Below are 18,654 nucleotides of genomic sequence, written 5' to 3' on the forward strand. Positions count from 1 at the left end.
TTAACAGCAGCTCAGATTAGAGCCCAGACAGATGTCACACAGAGCTCCAGTAGCAGACACATCTCTACATGTTCAGAGGAGACTGTGTGAATCAGGGCTTTATGGTCAAATAGCTGCTAAGAAACCACGACTAAGGAAAAGCAACAAGAAGAGATTTGTTTGGGCCAAGAAACACAAGGATGGACATTAGACCATCTGTGCTTTGGTCTGATGAGCCCACATCTGAGATCTTTGGTTCCACCTGCCGTGTCTTTGTGCGACGCAGAAAAGGTGAACAATGGTCTCCACATGCATGGTTCCCACTGTGAAACATGGAGGAGGAGGTGTGATGGTGTGGGGGGCTTTGCTGGTGACACTGATGGAGATTTATTTAAAACTGAAGGCACACTGATCAGTTTGTGATTTTTCTTGATTATAAAGTCTAAATACTTCGGACACTTTGTAAAATAATTTTTAAATCGGATATTTTCCCCTTTACGCGTGTGTGCTGCTGTGTTCAAGTCTTCTTGTATATTTACTAGTTTAATACTACTAAACATTTTTTAAAGAAGAACTCCCCTCCCAGAGCATATGAGTGTTGTTTCCACTGTTGTTTCTGTCACTGCCACAGCAGAAACACTCACAGCAGTGTGTGGAGTCTGACAGAAAACACTCTGCCTACTCTTGCTGCTGTTTCAGAAACAAAGGTGTGCAACGCTTTACAGCTAAACTCTTTGTTGTCATCTGTGCAGCCTTAAAAGTATTTGACTTGTATATTTGTAATTTCCATGAAGCCAAGCGTGCTTCATTGATGATGTCTGCAGGTTTGTAACAAACTGAACAGTCAGAAATGAACCTCCATCCCAGAAGGATGACACAAGCCTTCAAGCAGCTTTGCATGATTTACAGTTCAAAATAATCCTTCTTTAACTGATGCCGGGCCTCAGCCTGTCCAGTCTGAAACAAGCAATTTTTAGCTCCTCCTCCTTAAAGGCAACTTACCTTTGATTGGCTATCCCCAACAAACAGAAGATTTGGTGGGCGGGGCTTCGTTCCTGAGATGACAGCACAGCAGCACTGTGTTTCCGGACGGGGAATTATTACTGAATATTCATAGTTTTTGATCCTCCACGCTGACCGAACACGGGCAGAGAATAACTCGCCCATCAACATGTGGAGACAGAATAAGACAGTATGGAGCGTTTCACTCAGTCAGGTCGGCCCGACACACAGAAGCAGACAGACATCATACAGATCCAAGAGGCTGACGCAGCCTGAGCTCACGATTAGAAACATATTTAATATGAACAGGAGATACGTAACAGGCAATGAGGAGAAGCACGAGGATCTGCTGCTGGTGAGGAGTAACGATGTTCCTCTGTTCATCACAGATGTTCTTCCTTTGTCTGCTGCTGGTTCGATTAGCACGCCGTCACAGGCTGCATCCGTTCGTTGTAGGAGGTGCGTTCACGTGTGCGACGCCTCCTTTGTGCCTGTGTGGAGGTCTCGTTGCAGTGAATGCTAAAGTGTGCTGCGGTGCTTCTGTCAGGATGAAAGGCGCCTGAACCGCTTGCTGTACGTGGCCGTCACATTTGACGCTAAGTGAAATATCTTTGTTCCGTGCTGATAAGGTCAAAGCCGGTCTCTCTGAAAATCCATCTGTCACCGAGTCTCTGGAGAACTTTCTGAATTACAGCACAGGAAGTCAATCAGAGTCAATCAGAGAACAAATGTTCTGACGAGCACGGCGAGATGAAGGCAGGCTATTTGGTTTTTTCTCTGTGAAGGCTTCACTGTGGACTTCTATAGGTAAGAAAATGTATGGTTTCATTAGTGCATAATCACCTGAATGGAAGAATAATGTTTTCATTACCTCAGAACGAGCCTGTACGTGTGAACAGAGAGCGGCTCCTCCACAGGCTGAGGCGGGGGTTTTGTTCAAGTCGAGGAACTGACTAGAAATAAGAAAAATGACACGACGCCAGTACTACGTCCAATCAGCTGCCCAGAAGTGGGCGTAGCCACTGTGATGTCACCCAAAGCTTTCTGGACACCTTGAAGGTGCAGTGTTGTTTTAATGAAGGGGCCGAGGTATCAACCCTAACCATTCACAGCGTGGCACCTGCAAGGTGATGACATCAGCAGGAAACATCAGCTGTTAGAGACCAAGAACCTTTTGAAGGAATCGTCTTCGTTATCCATCAGGAACATTTTCAGCATGTCGGCATTTTCATTAACAACAAATGATTCAAAACCATTCAAACACGATGAGCTGAAATCAGTGAGTTGATAAATATTGGCGTCTGTGATGAGCAGCAGGCGCAGAGACCTGCAGCACGTGTCATACAAGCGTCTTCATGTTGTCTGTTTGGAGGAAAACATAACATGCAAACTGAATAACGGGGACCTGAAACGCCAGCGACAGACGGATATTTGAATAATCATCAAAATGTGAAAAGTTCACAAAAATCTTCCACAATATTAAAATGAAGCAAACCAAAAACATGAAATGTTTCTTATTTTCACTTAAAATGATTCAAACACAGCTGGATGAAAGCCTCGATCAGCTCCATGATCAATCTGCTGATTTCATTTCTGCAAAACTCTAAAGCAACAAAGCTGCAGAGAAATGTAAAATGTATACTTTGGAGTACTGCTTTTTAGATTCCAGCTTCATTTGGAGCATCTGTGATTATTACAAACAGGTTTATCACCCACTCATTCCAATAATAATCGTAATAAACACAGAGTGACAAAGTGCTTCGTGTTTTGAATAAAACATTTGGGGACGTATGTGTCATGTGAGTCGTTGCTATTGTATCCAGTAGAAAAAGTAGAAACCATCAGAACATTCTCTTCCCTCGGCGCGCTGCACTCAGACTCATTTTCTGCCTCTTTGAGTTTCTCTCCTCCTGCTGTGTAATTCCAAAAAAGTGAACAGCAGGAGTGCAGATGAGCAGAGGCTGTAAATGCCACGCTACAGCTCGGGGAAAAAGTTAGAACAATTAACAAAAAGTGTTTATGTGAAGAAGACAAAGTCTCAATCAGTTCTCAGTGATTAATATTTAGACTGGAGATAAAACTGCTCTGAAATCAGCCGCCTGCGCTTCAACGACCACGTTCTGTGATTTTACTAAAGAGGTTTGTGATTCTGCTAATAATGCAGAAAGTGAAAGGGTAATTGTTACAGCCTGACCTGCTTCACTCTTCATGTGTTTTTAAATCATTTCATTAATAAACCCAGAAAGTATGAGCGCCTGTCTCCAACAGGCACAGACCTACTGCCTGTTAGCTTAGAGCTCCACAGGATTCACGTGCAGAAAAATGTTTGTGGAAAACTCTCAGGAAAGAAGCAGAGGTGTTCGGTGCACCTTCATAAATGACGTAAAGCCGATACAGAGGTGTCGTCGTGGCAGATATACACAGTGCATTTCCTGCACGTTGGCATGTGTAGGCATCGCTCCTGCATGCATGGATTTCTGTTTGTTTGAAGGAGCCGAGTTGAACCTTCCTGCTCTGGGACTTAAACGTTCCATAAAGGAAAGCTTTGTCACATGAGGTGAACGGACACTGATGCACGACGCTGGCCACCCGCACAGCTCTGTCAGTCACACAGTCACTGGTGAACGCCGTTCAGACTTATAAAGAGTCTGGGCATCACGCCGTCAGCTCGTTGTTCCCTGCGGCTCTTCGCTCGGGGTGAAGGGTCGGAGAGAAAAGCTGCTTTTGGAGCTCGTATAGAAAACTGTGTTTAAGGTTAGCATCAAAACGTGATGGCTCACCTTTAGCTGGGAAAGAAAAATCAATATGATTCATGAGAGAGCGCTGAGAGAAGGATGGCCTTAAATACCATCCATTCTACACAAACATAAAGCAGGAGCACAGGATGAAATGTATGAGAAGCATCAGGGTGGACAGCAGCGCTGGTCTGGGCGAACGGGCTGGAGTTAACGCGCAGGTTTCCATCAGGTGTGACTTCACCTCCCTCTGCGGCTGCTCCGTGAAGCTTAAAATGCAATTTGAGGAATAATCGCATCATTACGAGGCTGGGCGCTTATCGGCCGGCAGCGGCGCTGTTGATTATAGCCGCTGACAAAAAGTCAACAAAGAGCGAGTCGGGAGCTGGACCGCCATTATCCTTCAGAAAGGGAACCCGAGAGGAGCAGGAGGAGCTTTTGTCGAGTGTGCTGATTGAAAAGACCTCGCCGCGGGTCCTTTCTGTCCATTTCCCATCAGCTTCGCTGTCCTGCTGCTCTCCATTATCACCGCTGCAGCATGTTTGTCCCGTCTCATTGTTGCCTGGATTAATGTCCTGAGATGTGCAGGATGGCACACGGTGCCGGTGTCTTGGGAAAGAATTGTTAAACGCACCTGAATTCCTCCAAAGCGAGGCTTCTCTGTGTGTCCGTGCTGTCTGGATGGAGCTGGGCCAGTTCAGTCTGATAGAGTTCATAGGTCACACATCGGCAGATTCTCACAGAGCAACATTGGCCAAACTCAGATCGATCATCACAGGTCTGAAGAGCCAGAAGTTTCCAGAGAGACGAGAACGTTTTCACCTGACTGTGGACGGAATAAAAACTCGGAGCCTCCGTGGAGCCTCCGTGGAGCTTCTTCCTTTTTCTGCACTTGCTGTTTACAGAAAGTTTTGTCTTGCAAGATGGAAATTCCATCCAGCCAGGTCGGAGTTATGGAGGCAAACTCGCGTCCTCCCAGATTAAAATGTGGACGACATTCAGTGACTTCTTCACTTCAGCACCAGTCGGCATTTTTCAAACCTTCAGTGAAACATCCTCCCACAGCACCGCCTCAGTTTGTGATCAGTAACATCTTCAGTGACGTGACGCTAAATTTGAGCTTCATACTCTGAATATTTGGATGCTCAGAGTTGGTTACAGAAGGAAACGAGCTGAACGATCTGACCTGGAGTCAGACTGTGACCCTCAAACACGTTTTTTATCCCAGAAAATTTAATCTCCTGTACTTAGTTATGAGTTATGAAGGGGCTGGAAGAAAATCATTAAAATTTGGCATCACTAAATAAAATGACTGCATAAATTATGAGGTTCTGATGAGGTCGGGTACAAACTTTTTAAAAAAATATTTGTTTGTTCTTGTGTGACCTGACTCAGTAACATACCTGGATCAGGGACACAGGGGCCCCACCATCGACCCAGCCCTGCAGGAGGGGGGGTCATTGCACGAATGAGCCACATGGGTCCACCTTCCTGTGGTCCCACTACCTGCAGGAAGAGGAAGAGCTGTAAGATAAGATAAGATAAGATAACCTTTATTAGTCCCACACGTGGGAAATTTGTTTTGTCACAGCAGGAAGTGGACAGTACAAAAGTTATGAAGCAAAAATTAGAATAAAATAAAATAAGAATAAATACAGTACACAACTGTACAGAATAGAATAAAATAAAATACTATATACAGTAGAATAAAATAGAATAAAATATACAATAAGATAAAAATAGAATACAAATGTGGGGGTCTAAGGGGGTCTGTGGGGGTGGTTGAGTGGAAATCAGGCAGCTCTGATCTCCAGCTGCATGGATGGCTTTAGGAATAAAACTGAAAAGGTCCAGGAAAACATCTCCAGTGCTCTCCACATGCCAAACCTGCATTATATTACGTGCACACATTTGTACTTTGTTGAATATCCCAACAGTCTAACGCTCTCAAACTGAGACACACTCAGGGTTTGGTTATAATCCACGATTTAGCCAAAGGGGAAAATGATCTGAGAGATCAAAATGCATTAAATGTGAAAAGCTTATGAACATATTAACACGGGGCTAAAACAGATCAGCTCTTAGACGCAGCAGGACTCATCGTCACCACTTACTTCCTGTCTGTGTCACACAGGTAGCAGAGAGAAGAGTCCAATCACACTCTGGATGATGTAGCTGTAAATCAGCTGCTTCTGCATCTCCTCACCTGCCAACTGCGCTGACCTTTAATGACGAGCCGCTGTGTGCCTGATCGTCCTTTGATTAAAGGGAGCAAGAGAGACGGGATTAATTTGCCACCCACTGAGGTGAGAAAGGAAAGGAGGGAGGGAGGGGGGCTGATGAAGGCTGAGATAAAGCGTGGAGGAGTATTGATAGGGATAAGTAAACACGGAGATCAAAGTCAGTGCGGGAAAATCAATTACATGGAAAGGGCATAAAAACATCGATATGCCCTCCCAGAGTCCATGACGGAAGTTTAAAATTTAAAAACGTCTCTCCTGCTGAAACAAACTGAAGCTACCTCTACATCCTCTGGGACCACTGATGCTGTAAATGTAATGAAGAAGATAAGAGATGATTCATTTATAATGCTGCAATAAGTCTTCTTGTTCCAGGACATTTAAACCTTGTTTTTAAAGCTAAACAGTCACTCAAGCAATAAAGTCTCTCAGTTTGTCTTGCTTCTATTTTACCTTTAACTTCAGACTGATAACTCCTCTGTATCAGGGAATCCATCAGCAGCCCAGGCCGAGGATCAGGGTCACCACCTTTATGCTTTGTCAAAGTTTTAAACCTAATCTTAAAAGCAGAGAGTGTCTGTCTCCTGAATCCAAGGTGGAAACTGAAAGCAGTCTTACATATTTGTTTAATATGTGCGTTGAAGGACATGTCCTGGTCAAAAATGACTCCAAGGTTCCTCACAGTGTTACTGGAGGCCAAGGTAATGCCATCCAGAGTAAGAATCTGGTTAGATACCATATTTCTAAGATTTTCAGGGCCGAGTACAATAACCTCAGTTTGATCTGAATTAAGAAGCAGAAAGTTAGCGGCCATCCAGGTCTTTATGTCTTTAAGACATTCCTGCAGTTTAACTCATTGCTGTGTGTTATCTGGCTTCATGGACAGATAGAGCTGGGTGTCATCAGCATAGCAGTGAAAATGTATGCTATGTCTTCTAATGATACTGCCCAAGGGAAGCATGTATAATGTAAACAGAATTGGTCCTAGCACTGAACCCTGTGGAACTCCATAATTAACCTCAGTGTGTGAAGAGGACTCTCCATTTACATGCACAAATTGGAGTCTATTAGATAGATATGATACAAACCACTGCAGTGCAGTACCTGTAATACCTACAGCGTGCTCTAATCGCTCTAATAGGATATTATGGTCGACAGTATGGAACGCTGCACTGAGTCCACTAAAGGAATACACAGAGCTACCATAATAAAGAGTTTACTGAAACACTGATGAGTGTCCTCATGTTTACATCCAGCAGAAGCAGAGAGACGTGAAGTCGTACAAAGACCTGATGTATGGTGATGATCTAAATAAGCAGTTTAAATAGTTTAACATGAATGAATACAGATGGGAAAATCTAATTTCAAGTTTAAAACGTTACTGAAGTAACAGAAAATATGTGTAGATCTTAATCCACAAGAAATTAAATTATTTAAAATTACCAGAAGGTGACCAAACTGTTCCAACCATTAAATGACCCAGTGACATGATTTTCATCATGTTTTAAACAGGAATCCATGTTTAATGTCTCTGTTTGTGTGTTTGTGTACCTGTACTGCTTCCTTTATCTATTCTCAGGTCTTCTGATCTATGTGATCTATGTGTTTGTACACCTCTCTGTATTTAATCATTATTCATTATTAATCTCTGGCTCTCGTCCACAGCGTTCCCATCACTCCCAACCAATCACAGCAGATGGCCCCGCCCCTCCCTGAGCCTGGTTCTGCCAAAGGTTTCTTCCTGTTAAAAGGGAGTTTTTCCTTCCCACTGTCACCAAAGTGCTTGCTGATAAGTTGGCGTCTGATTGTTGGCGTTTTCTCTTTATTATTGTAACTCTTAGTGGGTCGTCTGATTCTTGGGGTTTCTCTGTGTGTGTCTGTAGGGTCTGTGCCTAACAATATAAAGTAGCTGTTGCTGAGATTTGATGCTAGATGAGTGAAAGTGAACTGAATTGATCTAATTAATTAATGCAAACAGGAGTTAGCCGACCCATCTGAGTCACACTGTGACGTTGAAAGCAGGCGACAGGTTAGCCGACATGCGTCTCCATCAGCTACTATAAGAGGAAACATGAGACGAGCAGAAGCTGCAGCCAGTGATGTCACACCTCGCTACGAACGTCTTCAGATTCAGTGTGGGAGTTTGACTTACAGTGAACTGGCAGCACGGAAAACTGACATCACCTTTTCCAGCTAACCCATTTAAACCAGTGAGAGGGAGGGACTGGCAGACAGAGGCCCACAGAGCTAAACTGAGCTCTGCTATTTTTGAGTGACCTGTTAGAAGTAAGAAAATGATATTCTTAACAAGAGTCCCCCTTTTAAAATGGGCTAATTGGCAGAACATTAAGCTGCTGGGAATTAAACCAGTTCCACACTTTCAGTGATGTCATTGCTCGCAGGCGAGGAGGCATCACGGAACAGGATCACTCGGCTCAGATCCAAGGGCCCCAAGGTCAGGAGGAAGTTACCCCAGAGGAAAAAATGAAGTCAAACTGAAAGTGAACAAGCAGCACGACACAGAAAAGGCTCAGAAAATAACAAACACAACTGGATTAGTAAGCAAAGCTATGACAAAGACACAAAAGGGCCTCTAAAGGTTCTTACAGGTCTGAAGAAGCTGCCTTCATTTTCAAACTGTCAACACCACCATGACCTGGATGACTGAGAAGCTGCACGTCACCCTGAACTAAATCCCAACAATGAAGCAGAACAACACAACGAGACACACGATCACCAGAAAAGCAACAAGACTGACCAAGGATTTAAAAGGCCCGTTAATTAAAGACACAGCACGACCAGGACAAACTGGACAAAGATGGAAACTACAAAACTACAAAAATGGAATCCGGAAGGCAGAACAGCAACAAAGAAGCAGAAAGACCAAAATGATGAGAAAAAGGAGCGATGGGGTGTCTCCACACTCGGCTGAGACTTGTTTGGTTTGCGGATGTGGAGGTGTTTGAGGCTCGGGGGCGTCTCATGTATCTGTATTTTATAATCCGCTGTGTGTGTGCGTCACCTCCACGGTGGTTAAATCAGTGATGGTTAGGCTGTGTGTGCATGAAAAGATTGGACTGTATATAATCCCTCATAATCCACAGGTTTAAATGACGAGTGGCTGATTTATGATGTTCAGTCATTTGTACAGTACTAAGGAGTTTATGTTGTATGTGAAATCCCCCAGCTGCTGTAGTAATTACCATTATGCTCGCGTGAGGAGGTTTAAACGCAGCAGCTCGCAGCACACACCGTTTATTTTCTTGGACTGTCTCCTGCACATTTGGCGTTCTCTAAGCTGGTGCTTACATTCCTGCAGGCCCAAAGTAAATCACACGTTCGATAAAATTACATTTTTCGAGCATTTCTTTGGCTGGCTTTATAGTTTCTACTCCTGAGGGAATCTTTAACCTTTTAACCTGCTCTGCTGAGACGATCCAGCACCCGAAAAACACTTTGCCCCCAATCGCCCCACTCTGTCTGAAAGACTGATTTCACACACTCGCCCATTTGTTCATATCGGCCTGTTTCTGCACATTTCTTTCATCGTCAGAGGCACGAAGCTGTGGAGCCACCGACCAAGGAAGATGCTACATTTAGCTAACTACCTTTAAAACCATTAACAACACATAAATAAGCCCGAGCACGTCAGAATCAGCCACAGTCAAAGACTGTTCACCCAAAAACACAACTCTAAGAACACACACCAGCTGCGCTTCAACACAAGATGAGGAAGATTTAGCAGCACAGGATACCTGCAGGAAGTGCTAACGGCTAAAACACGTCAGAGTTTTAGCGCCGCACTGATGACTGCTTGGGTAAGATGGCCAACTCTATGGCAACCACAGAAAATAACTCAATGGAGATGAAATAAAAACTCGACTCATTTAAGAAAGAGTTTGCTGAAATAAAAAAAAAAAATGGTATTCTCAACAATCAGATGACCCCCTTTTAGGAACTACTGAGTTCTTCTTCTATTCGCCCCTTGGTGTTTGACCTCGACGTGTGAGCTAGCCGTGGATCTGACACACAAACTGTGCACTCTTACAGGAGTTAGCCCCGCCCTAAAATCTCGCCCACTTCAAGTTCATTTTCTCTTAAACTTCTGTCCAATCATCCAGTAGAGTCGCCCCCTGCTGGACAATTCAGTTCATTTCAGTTACATTTGCCGTGTATGGCACCAAAGCAGAACAACAGTTGTTGTATATATAGTTTGGAGGTGATCCTGGCTGAAGAAAAGGAGCTAACAGATAAGATAGATCTTTAATGCCACTGTTACAAGAACAATGAAAGACAGTTTGGCATCTCTGCATTAGCAGCATGTAGATTTTACATTATAATTACTTTAGAATAAAAGATACACAGCTATGTACAGCTGTATACGACGCACTCGTACCTGAACACGCTGCTTTTCCATGACTGGGCTGCTGTCTGTGTTTGGCAGACGTGCTGCTGAAGAGGATCTGTGGTGTAATGTTGACTAAACTAAAAATTATGGATATGGAAGATTTGCAGAGACTAGGATCACAGATGGTGACCACAGTTCTTACAAACTGCAAAGACTCCTCCAGGTGATACTCGGCCTGAACGCTGTACCTGCTGAGCAGATGTTACAGGCTGTTGTAGAAGAACAAAATGGCCCGACGTTGTTAACCAGACACTCCCTGCTGCTTTTCTCCTCACTACAGTCGAGCGCTGCCACATCACAGGTGTTCTAACCTGATGATTATCCTTCTAATATTGTACTTAAAAGTTGGAACGAGAGCTCTGCAATTAAAAAGTAGCTATTCTGAACAAGTGAACCGTGAGTGCTCCTTTCTGAAGGCTGGTTTCATTCGTCTGCGCCTCCCACGGGTGGATTTTTGCACATTTATCAAAGATTCAAAGCAGGAAAGAAAACGAATTTCATAGAAAGGACAATAGAAACAAATATTTGGAGTTCTCAGTTATTCAAACAAGAAAATCATGAACAAACTAAAACTTGTCAGTGCATCATCAAAACCATCCATCCATCCATCCTTTCTTTCTTCTTTCCTTCCATCCATCCTTCCTTCCTTCCTCGCTCCGTCTACCACATGTCTGGGTCCAGGTTTTAAGAGCAGCCGTCTAATCCGAGACTCCCAGACCTCCTTGAGTTCTTCTTGAAGGAGTTCTTTCCAAACCTCCTTCTTTTGGCTGCTCCCTGCGGGGATCTCCTCACCCCTTCCCTACCATCCCCCTCTGCACACCAGCTCTTTGTGCTCTTCTCCTCCTGCCTGGCAGCTCCATCGTATCCACCCTCCCTCCTCTGCACATGTGCAAACCATCTCAGCCTAATGGACTCATTTCTGATCCTGCTCACTCTCAGTGAACATCTGACCATCTTCAGCTTCAAACCAGCTGAGAGTAATAATCCAGGGTCTCCTCCAGTTGGATATCTCTGAAGCACCTGACCTAGAAGAAGCCCAGCAGGTATCCTGATCAGATGATGAACCAGCTCAGCTCGGTCCTTTTCATGCGGAGGAGTAGCAGCTCTGCACTTTCTGCAGCTCGTATCATCAAACTCATTGACAGATATTTGAGGTCATTCGATGAAAAATGAAACAACTTTTTTAATCCGCCTAAATATTTTCTGCTGCTTTTCAGGCCCCGGGTCACATTCATTTAATTACAGGATTTTACTCGGAACAGCTGGAAATGTCAAATAATAACAGCTTATTTTGCCCTGCTGTTTTCCATCACGTTTCAGCCAGTTTGATGGTGTAATGGATTCTAAATTAAAGCCTCTGTAGCCTCACAAAGGCCCAATAAAACCTGCGATCATGAACCTCCCGATGGTGGCGAGGAGGAGAAACATCGACTGTTCACCAGACTGCGAGCTCTGCGCTGAAGTGTTTGGAAGAGGAGAGAAGAAGAGCTCATCAAACACAAAATGACCTGCTGGGGTTGAAATGAACCGACTTATTTTTACAGTCAAAAGATCACAGAGGCGTTCCAGCTCGACTGCACCCACTTCAGATCTGCACCCATCACATTCTTCTGACAATCGCAAGATCTAGCGATGCAACACGTACTCGTCTCAAACTAACTGAGTGTTACAGTCCTGATGTTTCTGAGCAAACATCGCAGACATGAGCCGAATGTTCATCGAAAGGTGAAAGTGACACTGCAGAAACACATCCTGTGAGGCAGCAGTCAAACTTTACTTCACAAATAAACGTGTTTACAGCTGGAAACAAAAACTCTGCAGAGTTCCTCCTTCACAACAACTGTACAGTCGGAGAATGCTTTTAAAACTCACCTGTTTGAACTGGATAAGGCCAAAGTTTGTGGAGGTGTGGTGGTTAGCACCATCACCACCAAGTCCTGGGTTCGAAACCACCAGCTGATGGTCACAGTGGGTGATAAGCTCCAGCCCAACCCTGAACTGGAGATTATTAGGAGACAGATAAATGGCCTGTATTTGTATAGCACTTTACTTAGTCCCTAAGGACCCCAAAGCACTTTACACATCCACCCATTCACACACTGGTGATGGCAAGCTACATGGTAGCCACAGCCACCCTGGGGCGCACTGATAGAGGCGAGGCTGCCGGACACTGGCGCCACCTCTGACCACCACCAGTAGGCAACGGGTGAAGTGTCTTGCCCAAGGACACAACGACCGAGACTGTCCAAGCCGGGGCTCGAACCAGCAACCTTCCGATGACAAGACAAACTGCCAACTCTTGAGCCACGATCGCCCGAGGCATAAATCCTGATTAAAAATGAACAGATTCATGATGTGCATCTTCTAAACTCTGATGTCATTTCCTTTGAAGGAATCTGCAATAACCTCAAACCTTTAATATCAACGTCTGGTAATTTCTTTATGGTATAGATACAGTTTACTTACAGTGTCAGCGGGTTCAATTGCCTCGCTCAGGAGGGTGGTGTGTCACCACAGTCAGCTCTTTGTTCTCGCCCCTGCTCCGACGTCCACGCCACTAGATGTGCCTGACAGACCGCTGTCCTGCAATAACAGGGCAGGAATGCTGGGAATCTTCTGCACTCTCCCATGAGTTTCCCCAGAGCCCAAGGAGGGCACGACTGACAGCCTCATGGTCTTCCCACCTGTGTCCTCAGCTGTGCTGTGTTGGCTGAGTGAAGGTCCAGTACCTGCCGCTGAGCTCCAGCTTTTCTTCGTGGCTTTTGTGGACCATGTGTGCCATCACACCGTGGCATGAGTGAGTGCTCCCTGGCCGGTGTGCTTGTGCTTCATGTTGCAGTGTAAACCTGTAAAAAAGGATGGCCCTCAGACATAGTCTTTTTTTGTGTCTTTGTTCGTTTTTCTTGCCTCAGCTTTTGGGTTCAGACCCAGTCTTTTTCATTTGTTTCTGTACTTTTAGAGTTTGGAAGCTTTGTCTTTGTTGTGACTTGTAAAATTCTGGGATGTGTAATATTATGATCTTAAACTTCCTTTTCTCATGTCTGTGGAAAAATGTAATCCCAGGTTGTTGGAAATGAGAAAAAAAGCTGTCGTAATAAAGGCCTACATGGGGCAGTTTGTTGTCACCCATCAGTATCAGCTGCGCTTCTGTTATTGCGTCACACGCTCACTTTCTCACTGCGGTGCTGAACAGTGGTTTGTTTTGCAGGCTCATAAATCTCTTCATGTCCAGACCTGCACCTGAACAGAAACCTGCTCTGCAGTTTTAGACCTGTTGGCAGTTTTGGAATCTGATTCTCTGGAGTGACTCAACTACAACTTACAGTTGAAGCAACAGCATTCGTAATCGAGCTCCACCCCTCACCTGAGACACACCAGGAACAAAGTTTCCTCTCACTCGGACGGTCAGACTGAGCTTCAGACCAGCAGCTTCCTCTGAGCGAGTCCAGCTTCAGGACACAAACGACACTGCTGCTTCTGGGTGCTGACGCTCCACACTGAAGGTTAGTTTGACTGAAAACACGACTTACAGGAAGCTTTAGTGAAGGCAGCAGAGGAGGGACGGGAGTCACGCTTGACTGTACTGCCTGTCTGCTGCTTCCAGCTTCACCCGGAGACTCCATGGCTGCCAGATCAGATCTTTGCTGTCCAGTTTGTCTGGACATCTTCAAAGAGCCGGTTCTTCTGCCGTGCAGCCACAGCTTCTGTAAGGACTGTCTGGACAGCTGGTGGAGAGAAAACCCAGCACACGACTGTCCAGTCTGTCAGAAACAATCTACAATGCACGATCCACCGTGTAACCTGGCTCTGAAGAACCTGTGCGAGACGTTCATAGAAGAGAGAAATCAGATAACTCCGGAGGATCTCTGCAGTCTGCACTCTGAGAAACTCAGTCTCTTCTGTCTGGACCATCAGGAGCTAGTGTGTGTGGTCTGCGGCACCTCGGAAAAGCACAGCGACCACACGTTCAAGCCCATCGATAAAGCTGCACAACAACACAAGAATGAGCTTCAGGAAACTGTGGAAGCTTTAAAGCAGAAGTTAAAGGTCTGTGAAGAAGTCCAAGTGAAGTTTGATCAAACAGCAGAACACATTAAGGCCCAGGCCCGACGCACAGAGAGGAAGATTAGGGAGCAGTTTAAGAAGCTTCACCAGTTTCTAGCAGAGGAAGAGGAGGCCAGGCTGACCGTGCTGTGGGAGGAAGAGGAGCAGAAGAACTGGATGATGAAGGAGAAGATGGAGGTTCTGAGCAGAGAGATAGCAGCTCTTTCAGACACAATCAGAGCCACAGAGGAGGAGCTGAGAGCTGAAGACGTCTCATTCCTGCACAACTACAAGGCTGCGGTGGAAAGAGCCCAGCGCTGCCCCCTGCTGGATGATCCACAGCTGCCCTCGGGAGCTCTGATAGACCAGGCCAAACACCTGGGCAACCTGACCTTCAGCATCTGGAACAACATGAAGTATATGGTCTCCTACACTCCTCTGATTCTGAACCCAAACACTGCCCATCCGGGACTGATCCTGTATGAAGGTCTGACCACCATGAGGGTTGGAGACCGGCAGCAGCTCCCCGATAATCCAGAGAGGTTTGATCATCTCTACTTTGCCCTGAGCTCAAAGGGCTTTGATTCAGGGAAGCACAGCTGGGATGTTGAGGTTGGAGATAACAGAGGTTGGTCACTGGGCGTGTTAGCAGAGTCTGACCAGAGGAAGGGAAACATACGGTCTGGACTGTGGGGACTGGGATACAGTCAAGGTCAGTACTATGCAGGATCATCAGCAGATCCAGAAGCTGCTCTCTCGGTGAACAAGAAGTACAAGAGGATCAGACTGAATCTGGACTGGACCAAAGGAAAGCTGTCGTTCTCTGACGCTGACACTGGCAAACACATACACACCTTCACACACACTTGCAGTGAAAAAGTGTTTCCATTCTTTGCCACTGTGGTTAAATACCCCATTAGGCTGTTACCAGTAAAGTTCTCACTGTCAGTGAAGCAGAACAGTTAGACACAAACAGGAAGATCATATCTAAAATGTTGGATTGCTGCACCATTGTGTCACTTCCTGTTCCTGATGCTAAGCGCAGGGATGCTTTTCTGCAGGTTAATCTGTATAACTTGTTTAATTGCAAACCTTTGACAAGAACTTATTTCGTAGCGTAATCTTCACATGCTTCATCTGAATCACCTGCAAATTATATCCATAGTATTCAATCATTGTCTCTTTAGGGATTTGCTAGCTTAGCGTAGCTATGAGCTCAGATCTTAGCTGAGTCACTAGCAGCATGGTTTCTGCATGTGTGTCAGAGGTTTATACTGGATAGCAAACAATAATAGAAACAAAGTTAAATCAACATTGAAATCACAAACTGATGATCAACAGGAAATAAATTTTATTTACTCTGGCAACTTTAATATAATAGAATCAACATTGAAACAATGTCAGCATCACTACTAAAGATCAACAGGATATCAGCGGTGTTTCATGTTATGCTAAACAGAACAAAGCACTTCAGAATATTGCACCTACTTATCTGATGTCATGATATACCGTATTTTCCACACTATAAGGCGCACTTAAAATCCTTTAATTTCCTCAAAAATCGTCAGTGTGCCTTATGTATGAATGGTTGTGCTTACTGACCTTGAACCGATTTTATGTGGTACACGGCGCTCAAAAATCTGTCAAAAATGTTTTAGTACGACTTTGGTAAGCTACGAAGCCGCACCGCCTGATGGATTGTCGGAGCATTACGGCTACCGTAGTCAGGAGCCTCGCGGAGTAATCTGGGTCCTAAACTCCATCCGCTTCAGGTCCCAAAGTCAAACAAACACTGCAGCATCACTGAGAGTTAAAAACTGTCTAAATTCTTTCATCTTTAATAAAATGATCAGCATTGCTGCTTTACCAGGTGTAACAATTAAGTTTAACATCCAGGCATCCATGAAAACAGAATTTATTAAATTTAATGGAGTTAGAAGTTAGCAGGAAGTTAGCGCGCTAGTTTCCACATAAACATGATATAGCATGTTCTGACTGAGAGATTTCTGACAAAATTCAAACGTACAGCTCTGCTATCACTTCCAACATAAATGAGGACAGAAAACTAAACAGCAGTGACGTTTGTAGGGTTACTGAAGTTGGGCTAGCTGGTATATAATGATGTGCTACGTGATCGCTAGCTACACAGCTATGTTAGCATAACATAAATACAGTGAAGCTGGAGGATGAACGCTAACTTTTTTTGAAGTGGAGGAAGCAAGATGAGTTGAGTAAAGTTTGACTTATCTGACTGTTTACTTTTGCTTAATGCGCCTTACAATCCGAAAAATACGGTAGTACAAAGCTTCAAAACTAGCTGGTCAACTGTAGATCAATGACTTTCAGTATGAAATATACCACTCTGAGAGGGGTCCAAGTGCTAATAGCTTTAATTTACAATTCAAACTGTAGCTGTGTCCCAAAACGTCGGCTGCATCCTCCGGAGGCCGCATTTGAAGGCCGATTACGTCACAGCCAGGCGACGAAGGCTGTCCCAATTCGTCGACTCCTTCAAATGCGGCCGACAAATGCGTCCTTCATTTCCCCGAATTTGAAGGATGGGTCGGGTGTGTCCTTGGCGGCCCACCATATCCCAGAATTCATAGCGCGGCCCAGCCAAATTTCAGCTGCCAACAATGGCGGCCGCTACTAAGTTTTAAAATTAGTCTTATTAATCTTTCTGGGTCACAAAATAAACTTTTAACATATTTTCAGGCAAGAAAGTAGCTGTGTAAACTTCAAATATCCGCTCGGTTTATCAAGACATCGTATATTTGCAAAAGTGTGCCGACGTTTTCGGAGACGTCTGTTACCCACCCGCTCGATAGCACTCCAGCTGGCGAGAGCAGCTGACTCCCGGCTTCATCGTTTTCAGACCCTCGCTCTTTCGCTACCCAGGTTAAACATGATATATAAGTCACTCGGATAACATAAAATTTTAATTGTTTGCCTTTTTTCTGTGTTTTATTTGTTCCGGAGTAAATCGGTTTGGCTGAGATCAAAGTTATTAGATTATTAGATTAAATAAAGCTTTATTAATCCATCGGGTGGGTTCCTCCGGGATTTTCACACAGCTGAATAAACGTTAAACAGAAAACTGATTAAACAGAAGTGTGAGACAGTCGAGAATTTTCGCCAGTGTCCTGTTATATTTTACATAGCAAGGAGCAGACGGCCGAGTTTAATAAACTCCACCGAGACAGCGGTGACGCAAATCTGAAGGCTAGACCGTCCCATTTCACAGCCTCGCACTTCCGGCCTTCTCGGTCTTCGAAGGACCCGGCCCACGTAGACCGCGAAGGCCGGGTCCTCCGGAGGATGCAGCCGACGTTTTGGGACACAGCTCAAGAATCCATGTTGTTTCAACCTTGTTGTTGTCACCTGGTCAACTATAAATAGATCAATCAGTTATAAGAGGACAGTGTCATTACAGTTAAACCATCAGGCTTCATCAGTCTGTTAATTTAACATTTATTTAGCACAGAGTTTACAGTCTTGATCACAATTATAATACAGATGTAAAGTTAGCATTAATTCAATGTTGTCTTGCTATCTTGGAAATGAAGCCTGTGTGTAGCTTTGGAGGCCAGGCTTCACCTTCTGCAGCTACACCAAAGAGTAATACCCTCATTTTATGATCATTTCTTAATAACATGAATAAATTAATAAATATATTTACAATAATGGATTACACAGCAGTGGGGAATGCATGTCATTACAGTAGATGTCTTTTTTAAAGTGCTTTAACCCGGTTTAAGTAAAATAATTCACCCACTGTTATCTTCACGGAACAGAGCAGCTACCTGAACACTGCTCCCACAGGTGTTCATTATCTTGTTAATAGTATTACATCTTGACTGTGTTTGACTGGATACTGTGGCTCCTCTGAAAAAGAAAACCTCGAATCAGAAGTACTCGACTTTTTACCACAAACTTCATTCGTGGTACATAGCCAACTGTATATGTAGAAATAGCCACAGACAGTAATTATTAATCATATTATTGATAAGTTCAGTGAATACTTTGTAAATGTTTTACCTGTCTTACTGAAGAAAACTGAAGAAAACCACTGAAGAAAAAGAAATGATGGATATTGTTAATAAATATAAAAGCATGAGACCTGGATGACTGAGCGTGCCTCAAGACAAATGTGAAAGCAAAACATCATGAAGACGTAAATGTGGGATTTCCAAACCACTAACATTTTAAAGCCGTGGCTTCCAGCTGGAATAGAAAAAAACCCTCA

The 18,654-nt window shown here is 44.3% G+C and overlaps 2 protein-coding genes across 3 annotated transcripts in view; one reads left to right on the forward strand and one right to left on the reverse strand.

The window, feature by feature from the left end:
• nicn1 (nicolin 1) overlaps positions 1-18,654 on the reverse strand; it is a 581,340-nt gene that overhangs the window by 286,466 nt on the left and 276,220 nt on the right. The window lies entirely within an intron of this gene.
• Positions 13,986-15,374, forward strand: LOC134627464 (nuclear factor 7, brain-like). The gene has a single exon (XM_065470948.1). The coding sequence runs from the start codon at positions 13,986-13,988 to the stop codon at positions 15,372-15,374; it is 1,389 nt and encodes a 462-aa protein (XP_065327020.1).

The sequence above is a fragment of the Pelmatolapia mariae genome, linkage group LG5, assembly GCF_036321145.2.
Source record: "Pelmatolapia mariae isolate MD_Pm_ZW linkage group LG5, Pm_UMD_F_2, whole genome shotgun sequence".
NCBI classification, from domain to species: Eukaryota; Metazoa; Chordata; class Actinopteri; order Cichliformes; family Cichlidae; genus Pelmatolapia; species Pelmatolapia mariae.

Coding starts and splice junctions, on each gene's coding strand:
- LOC134627464 (XM_065470948.1), top strand. CDS start 13,986: ATGGCTGCCAGATCAGATCTTTGCTGTCCAGTTTGTCTGGACATCTTC.